General features: G+C 31.1%; 1 protein-coding gene across 16 annotated transcripts in view; it reads right to left on the minus strand.

Annotated features, from left to right (window-relative positions):
* The window catches only part of LOC143248931 (trifunctional nucleotide phosphoesterase protein YfkN-like), a 77455-nt gene that overhangs the window by 22806 nt on the left and 41490 nt on the right, over positions 1 to 13159 (minus strand). For 15 of the 16 annotated variants that reach the window (XM_076497986.1, XM_076498002.1, XM_076498005.1 and 12 more), the window contains 5 exons: positions 7491 to 7656; positions 6620 to 6715; positions 5546 to 5713; positions 2821 to 2993; positions 2633 to 2710 (listed from right to left, as the gene is read on the minus strand). In XM_076497986.1, coding sequence (XP_076354101.1) covers positions 2633 to 2710; positions 2821 to 2993; positions 5546 to 5713; positions 6620 to 6715; positions 7491 to 7656 — 681 coding nt within the window. Of the gene's footprint in view, positions 1 to 917; positions 1188 to 2632; positions 2711 to 2820; positions 2994 to 5545; positions 5714 to 6619; positions 6716 to 7490; positions 7657 to 13159 lie in introns of those variants that run through there. The other variant, XM_076498068.1, reaches the window with a different exon arrangement.

The raw sequence follows: 13159 nt of genomic DNA on the forward strand, positions 1-13159 counted from the left end.
TGAATGTGTAAACAGCAATATAATAAAAGAACAGGAATTGACTGACTTCAAATCCATAATTTCATATTTACTCAGATTATTTAATTAAAACTTTGTAGTTCACTTGTTATTCAACATATCTGATGTTAAATGATATTTATGAGAACCAGTGATACAGTTAACAAAATGAATTCATCACTTAAGTGGCTTGTTGTAATCTGTGGAAAAATGAATGTTCTTAAATTCATTATGGTTATAAACCTGTACATGCATTGTTCATTATTAATCCCACTGTTTTCTTTATTGTACTAATGTGTGTTAAATTTCACAATTCATTCTCTGTTTATTCTTTTTCTCCTTTATAAGCATAAATCAAGACATTCTATATTTTTATGCAGTAATTTCTTTGGTTATTTAAGCCATCAATACTTTATGATTTGTCATGTAGGTTTTTTTTAAGCTAATCTTTTATGTATGGTTCATATTTTTGTCTTGTCACTTCTACAAACATTTTCCTTACAATTTGCACATCTAACAAAAAGTATGTACAATGAGCTGTGCCACATAGGTGAGTTGTGTTTTAGTTCTCTAAGGATACCTGAGCATTCACAAAAAACTTTCAATTCATGATGATGGTTGCTTAAATGTGTAAAAGAGTCAAAGTGGAAAAACAAAACAAAAAACAAAGCAGATGTCTTCACAATTAGGATTTTGGATGAAAACCTCACCAAATCTGTTTCCTTATTACCTTACTTTAAGGTTTGTACTTTTGTTCATATCATGTTGCATAAACTAGCTGAACTCCAGTCTTTTTACAATTGTTTATGATTACATTTATTTATATAATTAAAAATTCATTAGAATACTTTGAAACTTTCCATAAAAGAAAGTGGAATCCCTGGAATATTAAACCATGAATAAATAAGTGAGACATATTGCATTTCTTATTTATTTTTAAGATTATTATTTGGTACAAGCTTTTCCTGCACTTCATAACAAATTCCAATACATGACACATTTTAGAATGCATTAGTTGTTTAAGAAGATTTTTACCAGGAAATAAATTTAACATTATTATTACACTGCATGAGAAATTCATTTTTCAATTTATATTTAGAAAGACAAGTTAGGTAGACTTCTAAACCTTTACAGAAGGTATTCTTGCAACAACTTAGGTTGTATGCTTCTTCATATTTCAAGAGCATATGCTGTGAAAAACAAACAGCTTGATTAAACAATATTTGTATTTTGTAAAATGAAACAACTTCTTTATAAAAAAATAATCTTTGTTAGACAGAACTTCAGAACATGATTCTTGTTCACTTGTAAAATATTTTTATTCGAATACAGCGAAATATTTAACACTTTTTACAATTATTTTGGAAGTACATCAAGTGCTTTACTACACACATTTTGCTACACATTTCTGGTCAAAAAGTGAACTAAAAAACATTATTCATATTACTGCAATACTTGTTTCACCTTACCAGTGTATTTTTGAAAATTTAGTACAAAATAATAATTAAACCACAAACTGACCACAAAAAGCTCTGTATTATATGAAATACACAAATCCCAATATCTATTGTACCTTTATTTCTCATTTTACTCAATATATCATGCTAGAAGTCATTATAATACTTAGATTTAACACTAGGGGCTTCCTGTGACATTTGAAGCAAACTGTACAGAATCTTGTTGAAATGTGCAAAACAAGCAAGTCTCTGGTCCATTAAAGCAGAATCGAAGTAGTGAGTCTACCTTATCGTTTTTTTTATTAAATAGTAGCACATGCACATCAATTTGTTTCTATTGAAGTTTACAACTTAACATATTATAAAGTAAATTAAAAATCTTTGTTTTTCCACACACACACACACACACACACACACACACACACACAAAAACAGTTACAAAATTACTATTTAAAAATATTTTGATTATCTATGAGTAATTTATATAACTACTGTTTAAATAATTTTTCATTACACAATTTAATGTCCATAAAATCTCTGCCCACCAAGTACTGTTTCTAATCCCTATTGGTGCATTTTCATGTGTCAACTTCAGATATCTACATCAACATTATTCTTCAATACTATATGACCTTCCCTTACATGTAAACTGACAGCTGTTTTTGAACATCAAATTAGATGTGATAAATTACCACTATTAACATAGTAGAAACTGTACACATATAAAACCACTTCAATCATCAAAAAATAAAACAGATAAAGATGATAATTTCTTACAAGTTCCCTCTAAACAAACAGGGGTAGCTCACTTTACCCATTAAAAAGTAGTTCCACCTAATAACTAGGCCATTGTCTTGACTCTTCTGTCATTTTTTGTACTGTGTACAGACATATATAAACAGTGTTCTTTACAACAGTAAATTGATAATGTTGAAAGTTCTCATGAAGTGTTGTGCATTTTCATATATGTTTGTTTTTTTATTCCAAACTTTAGTCATTAAAAAATTTCTGATTTCATAACACTTCTAATTCATTTATGAAGACTTCAAAACTTGGCTTTACCATCTTAATTATCAATGAAACAATTACGATTTGAGTAATAATAAAGTTAGTTAATTGTAATCAAATTAAAAATTAGTGTTTTTCATCTAGTTCTTTTAGTAAAGTATCCAACATACCAGAATCTCACATTCCTTTAGTATATCATACCCATCTTTTCCTGCAGCAAGATAGCTTTTGGTTACCAGCTTGTATCTCTGAAAATTAGAAACAACAAAGTGTTTTTAATTATTTATCTCACAGTGCATTTCATTCACAAATATAGATACATCTTTTTATCCATTGATCTATACTGAAGGGCACTCACCTGATCAAGTTCCATGAATTCATCGCCTATTTTTACATAACGAGGATCAATTCTACTTCCAGGAGGTTTTGCAGGATCAAAAGCAAAGCTAACTCCAGCAACTTGAGGAAATCTTCCTTCCAGCTTAGGATACTGTGATACACCATTTTCTAAAGCTTTCCATATTTGTTCTCCTTCGTACAATAATAAAAACTCAAGTTTAATTGAATATTTTACTCATTTTGATAATATGGCAATTTAACTTTTTTACTTTATCATATTACAGTACGCTAGCAGATATTTCATAATTAACTGACAGACAGGGACACAATACAAATGTATTACACTAACCAGCTTAGCTGTCAGAATGCTACAAAGGCAGGATCATAATTCTAGTTAGAATCTATAAATTCAGATATTACTGAAAAAAAATCTTGCAAACTACCTTTTATTTTTCATTACTAGTTTGTAGTTTGTTAACAGCTAAAAAAAATTTCATTAATTCCTGATTTTCCAAAATTAGAAGACAGAATATCACTCACTTATTACGTATCATTCACAAAAGCTCGCACATACCACACATGGTATGTAATAGAAATATAATTAAACTTTTGTTTATTGCTTGCCCAATATATCCTTGACAAAGGAGAATAAATTACACTGCACTATTCCATTTTACTTAATTTAAAATTATCACAAACAGGAAAGGTAATGTAATAAAATAAGAAAATCTATATTAATATTTAAGTACAGAATTACAGTCACAACAAGAAATACATAATACAATAAATAGCACAACATACAATAACAATATTGATTAATCATTAGACCTTTACTATAAATTAATACTGATCTGTCAAATCTTGACTTTGTTACTAACTCCTTGACCTGTAGCATCAAACACTCAATTTTTGGACTCAGAAAATCTTTATATAAAACAACTACTTTAATCCCAACTACTCGGCTTTTAATGTTAGAGTAATTTCAAGAGTCAAACAATTTTTTAAAATTTATGACGTTGGTGAAATGTACTGTATTAATTCCACTTTTGACAATGGTACAGACTAATTTTCAAAAGTGCCTCAATTACACAAAAATTAACATCATTTAACTTTTCTTTAACTTTGGAGACAATAATGAACCATGATAATAGTTCATAATAGAGGTTGCACTGGAAGTTCACCAAAATTCTAATAGGACATACAGGAAAAAAAATTCTTAAAAAGCAAAACTGTTCTTGAAACAACACTCAAGTTTCTGTATCAATGGCTATGGCTGCTAAAGTATTAATAATAGCAAAAAAGTTGATTTTTCTCATTGTTAATCAAATTTCAAAAATCTATTCATTCTATGTGTTATTAATATCATTCTTGTTTTACAAGCCTACATAAAAAACAGCTACGAATATTTTATTTAAACTTGAACAAATTATGTTAAAACTCCTGCACAAGTCATAGGACTATTTTTGAGATGAGTCTTGAAAGTTGAGATCTCCCCCCCCTTAAAATTTTCCAAGTTCTTCTTTGCTGTCAACACAAACTCTTCAAAGCAAATGAACCATTACAGAAACATAGAAGCTATTTAAGCACCATTGTATTGTTTCATGTCATACCACTTGGAAATTATTTCATTTATTACATAAAACAATATGTATGTTTATAACAGTGTCTCCAGCCTTATTACTATTATAGTTTTAAAACTTACAACACAAAAAAAACAGCTGGGAATATTTTACTAAAACCTGGACAATAGTAATGAATGCAGTATTGTGTATATCATATGGTGAGTTTTAAAATTAGATATACAGAGAGCACCTTCATTTTTTCACCATGAAAAATATTTCTAAGTCCTTTACTTTCTTGCCATTAAAAAAATCTGGTGTTTTAATAAAGTGAATTAATGGGATATACTACTACTTTTGAGTATTCATCATTTCTCAAGTTCATTGTTTGTTGTTTTTTGAGTCCATTATTGTACTTGGTCTTTACATGAATTTCTACGAGCATTTCAGTAAGTTTCCTAACAGTAGATGATTACCATAGTAGATTTATCTACTTTTGCACATGGTTATTTACTCTACTGATTTTCTTATTTCACTGAAATTGCAAGCATGCATTTTAGCATTATTTTATCATTATTATTTATATTTTTGTTTCATAAACCCATATCAAAATCAACTAGGTATTTTGTACAAACACCTAGACAGATATACCATATGAAATGCTGCATATGACCATGACCTATTTGAAAAGTTGTTTATTTTTCATTGAAAATTTATTTATGTAGCTATAAATACATAACATACGTGATGCATGCAATTTCCTTTGTACTTGTCACAAAACCACCTGGCTCAGTAAATAATAGTTGGCTGACCAAAAACAGTGCTGCAGTAAACTGTTGAAAAATGTGTAACATTCAATTGAATGCATAAGCACTTATGTGTCTCAAATTTTATTATCATAAATTGACATGCATTTAAGAAACAAGACTAATCAAACTACAAAGATTATTTTTTCAAGCCTAGAACTATGAATTCTAAACAACAAGTAAACAAACTCTAGGCTGAACATAGTGTGTATATTATTTTTTCAAGCTACCCTCCAGTGTGTTACCTTTTTAAGAGTTGCTAATTGTATGGTTTAAAATATAATCTCTGCATTTTAATTCAACTTGTTTCTGCATATTTTTGACAATCCCTTTTCCATTTTTAAATTAACAATTGTTAATTATCTTATAGTATTTATACCTGTAGCACTCAGAACCAGCAGGGGATCTAACATAGGTAGGACTGTAACCAAGTCTCTCATTATAAAATCTCCAGCAGGATGTATCCGATCAGAGCGTAAAGTTCCAGAGTTTAAAATAGCTAAGTCAGAATGTGTAGAAGACAACATAATGTCACAGACAAAATTACCTAGAAAAAAAAAGAATTACAATAAAGAATGATTTCAATGAAGCTGTAATAAATATATATACACATCATATTAGAAATTTTCAAATCAAGAATTACATGATCCATGTACAAAAAAAAAAAGTACACTGTATGGAATAATGCAAGATGGATTTTTCTGCATTAATCTACCAGTTATTAAGGGCTAAATACTGTTACTGACTTTTCTACTTAGAGAGACAATACATTTAAGTATTTTCATGTGGCATTAAAAATTTACAAAAAAAATACTAGTATCACAATTATTGCCTAAACAAATAATTTACATAAGGTAATTTCATTGACAGTTGATGCATTTCAAAATAAAATTAGATCTAATATTATTCCACTGTAGACTATGTGGAATTATACAAATGTTGTAAAACACACACAAAAAACACTACATTACATACACCAAATTTTGAAGGTTTATAATATTAACATTGATTACATTCTGGGTTTTGGAATAGTCAGTTAGTGAGACTACTTGCAGGGAATATTTAATATCATAGTGTTAAACCCTAAAAGGATGGGTAAAAAAGCCCAGAAGCTGGTGTCATTGTAATTAGACAATCATCTTAAGAAGAGGATTACATCTGAAATTAAAGTGTGGGTTCTGTGACCATCAATAAACGTTGGTGAGTGTACATATCTACTGTTTACCTCAAATATGATAGTTTATTTTGATTGTCTTTGGGTCTAAAGTAATCAGGAATACATAAAGATTTTGAAATATGAATTTTATGGCCCACTTACAGTAAAACATTTCAAAATGGATATACACTAATCATATATATGAAAAACACAAAAAACACATTTCAACATAAAATGCTGTACCAATAAGTTTTATGTAAGTGGATAATTATTTTAGCTGAATTATTTCTAATTTACCAAGGTTTGTTTCTTTTGTTCGAATACTAGAAAAGCGACCATCTAAGTCAACAATAAAATGACCTAGAAGTGTGTCCATCTTTCCTTCAACAATATCTGTGAGGGAAAAGAAAGATTTTTTTTATCAGAGGCAACTTATATTATTCAAATGTGCTTCTATGAAATTTTAATTTATGAATCTATTTTAACAACTGCTAGCTTTATGTGACTAGGAATCAAATAAGGAAATCAATAAAAATTGCAATCTCTCTTAAAAGGAGCTACAAAAACAAGTGCATTTTAAAAAGCTGAGTAAAGATCAAGAGTTTTATTTGGAGTAAAATGCAAGCATTAAAATTAATACCTATATGAATAAACTATGTGAAGCAGAGTCACTGATGTACAAGATGTTTTAAAATAGTTTGGTTTAATAATATTAGCTCTATAACTGTTAAATACACAAACAAACTGACACTTAACAGGTGGAACTATTACTTGCAAATTAAATAATTAAATCTCACATAATTTCTAAAATATCTATCGTCCACACTTGAATTCTTACTTATGATTCTAGGCTGACACTGTGCATGTTATTTTGCATAAAATTTTTGATTTGGCACTAAATTATTTTTTTCATGTAGTACTCATATCAATGTAACATTTCTACCTCACTGAATTTCAATATATCTTTTTTGTTTAACTGAGATAAAAGAATTTGCTGAAGATGGTGCCTTCAGATGTTTTGATCATCAACTTAAACTACAATACATGAAGTTCAATAGTAACTAAATGTATTTACTGACCAACAACTGATTTTTATCTCAAACTTTAAGAACATTATAAAATAATGTTTAACCTCTAAAGTTAGCATCACTTCTCTTAAAATTCTTACCGTTGTATTTTTCCAATCCTCTCTTCAAATCAGGATCTTCTTCATATTTTGATGTTACATCAATTTTGTCAATATTAAGCTCTATATCCAAGTGATTAAAAGTCAAAGTGATTTTTGAAAATTCTCTGAAGTCTGTTCCACTTTTAATTACATATTTTCCATTAACCTACAAGAACAAACAACTAAAAAGTAAACTTGTGAAAATCTCTGTATTTGTACAATAAAATACATATATATAAAAGCACAGAATGTTACTATGAATTTCAAAAACTTCCTGAAAGAGACCAAGCATGACAGAGGTTATAGCCAACTAGACTGCTGCATTCAGTTACACAATACATGTTAATTGCCACATTATTTGTTATTCGGGAAAACTTAGAAAGAATTAAGCACATTAGCTTGGAAAACTCAGAATCCATTTATTACAATTTTCCATTCAATTTTAATTTTATATTTAAGTGGTTTCACAATCTTTCATGTATTACAGATTCAGTAATAATTTTCATACAACTTTAGAATCAAAGATAGAAATAAACAAAAACAGCAGGTGTTAAAGTATGTATGGTCATTTGATTCAATGTTATTACACAAGCACTGTACTTAAACAGTGTAACAATTGTGTTTGTCTTTGTGGAAGGTATAAAATGGACAATTTATTTTATTAACACCTCAGAATTGAAGGCAGGTCAACATTTAACATTAAAATGTTATACAAACATGAGTTTATACTCATTTTGAAATTTTATTGAAACACAAAGCATTTATACAGAAGTGCACCTTTATGAAATGTGTGGTGTGTATGAAAAAAACAGATACCATTTATGAGTAGGTCTTTGGTCCTTTGGAACAAAATCATATTTCATTATGGTTATATGGTTGTTTTATAGATCTGAAGATGACCATAGACAGGCAGTATTCTTTCAAACATTATTTTCTGGTGATTACTTATAACATTTCTATTTATAACATCAAGGAAAAGCAAAAATACTTTGGATAAGTTAGCTGCATTATTAACTTCCCACATTCAATCTATGTAGTCTATTTTATTTCCATTTGTAATGTGTTAATCTATGTAAATTATATGTATATTCATAACGTAAACAATATTTCATACATATAAGTACATTACTTGAAAGATATTATCAATGGACATTTATCTAGAAACATTTTAGTGAATGACAATGAGCTGCTAACACAAATCTTCATCTGATGCAGGTTTACACTAGCAGCTCAAAAACCTCCTAAACAGGGAGAGTCCATTAATAATGTCTTTCAGGTATATACTTTTCTATCTAAGCTTTCCCTCAAACAGTAACAATACATTAGCCCTCTATCATGTTTAATGGTTTATGTACATTAGATAACTGGTTTCCATGTCTTTAAGTACACTTTAATTTAGAATTTATGGTTCAGACATTTTTTTAATATTTCTCAGTCTTTTAGTACCATAGTCTTGTGTCACAGTTGCAGAGGACTCAAACTAAATCACATGCAACTCAGACATCTAAGTATTGTGACTAGGAGACACTTGTGATTAATTTGCTTTTCTTTTTTTACACAATAAAATCTACCTTTGGAAGATTATCCAGAAGTAAAATAAAAATTTACCTTCTTTCTAGTATTAACTGCAGATTGGCAACACAAAATAACTGTACCTGTGGGTATTGCATAACATTTGCCTTTACTTTTCCCATGCAATTATGGATGTTGCTACATCTAGTATTGTAGTGTAGTATGGCTTAAAACATTGCACAATAAAATATAACATTACCAAAACTGTGTGCTGTGCATAATTGTTGCAAGAGGAATATTAAAAAAAACTGGGAATACCTAACTTCAATGGGCAGTTTTTTGTGTTCATCCAGATAAGTAATGTTAGGTTGAGAGCAATTTTTTAACATTTGCTGTTAATATGACTTTGGTTAGAAGGCAAATGTAGTTATTAAAATTATAGCAAAAAGAAAATCAAGGGTTCATTTTTTGCTCCTCCATACACATCTCTTAATTACTTGAATTTGAAAGATAGTGACTAATGACACTAACTTGAGCATCAATGACTTAGGCTTGGAAACAAGGTCTCAGAACAACTACAATTCTGCTATTTACATTATCTACCTGATTTTCTTGGGCAGCCTAGCCTAAAGAATTTTGCAGCACGTTGAGTACTATGTAACTATCTCAAGAACTGCACTGATAGGAGTAACCCTCTCATGTGGATGTCAACTCATTCACATGAAATAGAAGGGTTCCTTACTTATTTAATGTTATCAGAAGCCTTCTGTCTATGTACTATCCTAGTGATTCCCTATTCTTTGTTTTTTCTAGCTCTGCTTTCTAGCAATTTCAATCCTGAATGTTTATAAAGACTTTCTATGGTTGCCTTACCTAACTAATACAGAGGTTGATATTCTGTCAGTAGAAATATACTGGATTTAATATATGGACTTCTCTTATGAATTTGTCAACTTTCTCATTTAGTTTTATCTTTGCATAGCCTGGTACAAAAATACAGGTGATGATCTTGCCATGCAACTGCTTGGTTGTTTACCATCAATCTGAGGACCAATCACTTTGCATTTTACATGGTACTGCCTATGAATCAATCAAGTATTATATTAGTGGCACTGTTTATTCATAATTCATTTCAGCAATGAAAGGAACAGCTTGTTTTATAGTTTCCAACTCTACATCTTGTGCTTCTTGTAAGAAGCTTGAATATTTTGCCAGCCTTAAGAAGAATTAAATCCCAACCATTTTTTTCTATCTTTGGTGTAGGAGCCATTTGCGGCTGGTTGTGATAACAGGTGACCATCCACTATGGTCTTTAAACAAGTGCTTATGTTTTTTTTTAATTTTACTTTCTATCCAATATCCATATTTGTGACAAAGCTGATATGGACAGCTTCAAGATGCATTTATTTCACGTGAGGGTATCTTAGACAAGGTGGTCGTCAATTATGCCCATCCAAGACTGTCTCTCAAGGTTCCTCTTTGCTAATCCTGTACTTGACTGATGTTTGACAGATCATTGTGGTGCTGAAAGGTTCCAGTTGATAAGTTGTATTCAAATTGCATGACATTAATGAAGAATTCTGTAAGTACCATTAGTAGTCTACAATGCTTCTGAAGATTACAAGGTGTAATAGGGCTGAAGATTATACCATGACTAGCTTTAAACATGTCTTTTGATTATTGTACATTGTAATAAATTAACTTATTCACTCAGTTAAATTAGTCAGTTGATGAATTTCAAAACTTGTTATTACAGCTTTGCTTAAACTGTGCTAGTCTGTTTGTTGTTAAGTACAAAACTATGCAATGGACTGTGTTTTTGGAATTACTGCTAAACTACTGGGAGGGCTCTTAAATGGCATTTAGGATACTCATGTCATATCAGTGCATAATGATAAAAAATTTCTTTTATGAAGATTGTTAAGAGACCAAAGATACAGTGAAATAGTGAATGTAGGAAGATGTAACCCCAAATCAATGCTTCAACTTGAGATGAGGCATGAAAAACAACAATGAAAGTAAGAAAATGGCTAATAAGTGTAAGAGGGAGTAAGCATCTGTCAGAAATATATTTTTAGTGCAAGAATTTTGATAAGAGTACTTACACTTTTCACAGTTACAACTACAATCCCACAATGAGCAGGTAGAGGGACATTATAAAATTAACTAGGTAAAGCAACCCTCAAAAGCATCTGAGGAGCACTCATGAAATGTGCAACTTTATGTAGAGGAAACACCTTGATGGGATATTGTACCACATCTGTAACAGGTATACTCTTCACCCAAGTGTAGCCAAATGTTGTTGTGTCACAATCAAAGGGTAGAACAAACAATGCATCCTAAATCAAAAACAAAGAGGAATGTGTGTAGAGCAGCAAGAGCATGTCATACCATAAATCTGGAGGTTAACTTCAGTGGCACAAGGAGATACTGATAGAGGCAGGTGGACATAACAATGTAAACATCAAAATAAAGACATTCATCAGCAGCATAATTCCATCCTTTTGAGTAGAGATAGTGCACAGAAGAAATACCTTGGCTGGAGAAACAAGTGAGATCTCTAATTTGGAAATCTTGTTCAAATCCCTCTCAATGATCACTCCTTGGGGGGAATTAACAGTAATATGGGGAGTAACCTCAATGAGTGTATCTCCATTGGCCTTAGAATGTTTAGGGGTAGATGTTTCTACAAAGATGTCCCCAGAATGTAGCTTATTGACAGACTTGGGAGAGCCAGCAAGTCAATGTAATCCCTTCTGAATGAAAAAGACATCTGCCCTAAGGAACTGTCAGATAAAATATCAAGAATTAAAAACTGAGGTACAGAATCTGACAGTGGTGGTGACTGTGCAATAGTCATTAATGCATGGCCATTCACTTAAGTTATTGTTTTACTTTTTTTTTCAAGAATTGGGTTATCCATAATAAATAAAGGAAAATTCAGTGCCCACTGACCCAATTCAGCATGCAGACCTACAAGTGGATGCACTACAATGCCAAACAAGTACATTGCAGCATTGCTGGGGTTTCTTAAGTGCTATACTTGGACACCAGCATCAGACAATGTCCAAAACACCCATTGAAAATGCCCAAAACTGGTACTTAGTTGACCCTTGCCCAACATTACTGATTGACTGACCTTGGAGATACCACACCAAAACCACCCACCTATAGGAATTCAAGGCCAAAGTTCTGTGTTGAGGTTAGAATCCTCAACCACCAGGATCCTCTCCTCCCCTTCATAAATCACCAAGCTTGACCAAACATGTGGGTGGATGTTCAGATGTTAGAAGAGGTAAACTGAAAATACAGAACCTTTCCTGGTAAGTCTCCTCACCACAGGAATCCATCTTGAAGGTGAGAAGGTTAGCCTAAACTGAAATGCGAGTTAATAAAACACCCTTAAAATAAACAGGAAATGAAATAAGATGAATAACAGACTTTTCCAACTTAATAACCCAACCCACCCGATCAGCTTATTTGAGTAGAAGTTTGGTGTTTGAAGAAGAGTCTGTGAAGTATGGAGCCAGATAGAGCAAGGAGAATTAAAGAACTGGGCAAATGACTGGACCACCTGACAGAAAACATAAGGTACAGTTGCTAGCTCAAAAAAATCCTGGATTTGATAAACATGAATTTCATGGATAAAACTTAAAAAGAGTGAAGCTAGTTATTGGACTGTAAAGATAAATAGTGAACACACTGAATCTTGTTATCCTAAGACCTGACAAAGGCTCACCTGAGAGAGACAATTAGGATTCTACAAGTGAACCAAAGCATATCAAGAAAGCAATTCAGACAGGAATGATCAATCACTGCATGCCAATTGTAGCCTTCTTGTAGATAACATAAAAATCAAGAATAGAACCCTGGGACACAGGAGAAACCTGTCTAACAGTGCCCTTAATGATAAGAACTTGAACCCTTCTGTGAGATGCTGGTAGGAAAAGAAATGGAACAGAAAATAAGGTGGGAGGTGAAAGGAAATGAAGGGAAGAGTCCTTCTGACAAAACTCAAATGACTTAAGAGTTAGTGGTAGAGTCTCCCACATTTTTGAGAAATAAGCAAGCTAGGCTCTCACAGGACAAAACTTGAGAGAGTAGTCATTAGTAATGCTGACATGTACAGAAGATCAGTGAACAATGGTATGACATGT

The sequence above is a fragment of the Tachypleus tridentatus genome, chromosome 1 (assembly GCF_004210375.1).
Source record: "Tachypleus tridentatus isolate NWPU-2018 chromosome 1, ASM421037v1, whole genome shotgun sequence".
NCBI classification, from domain to species: Eukaryota; Metazoa; Arthropoda; class Merostomata; order Xiphosura; family Limulidae; genus Tachypleus; species Tachypleus tridentatus.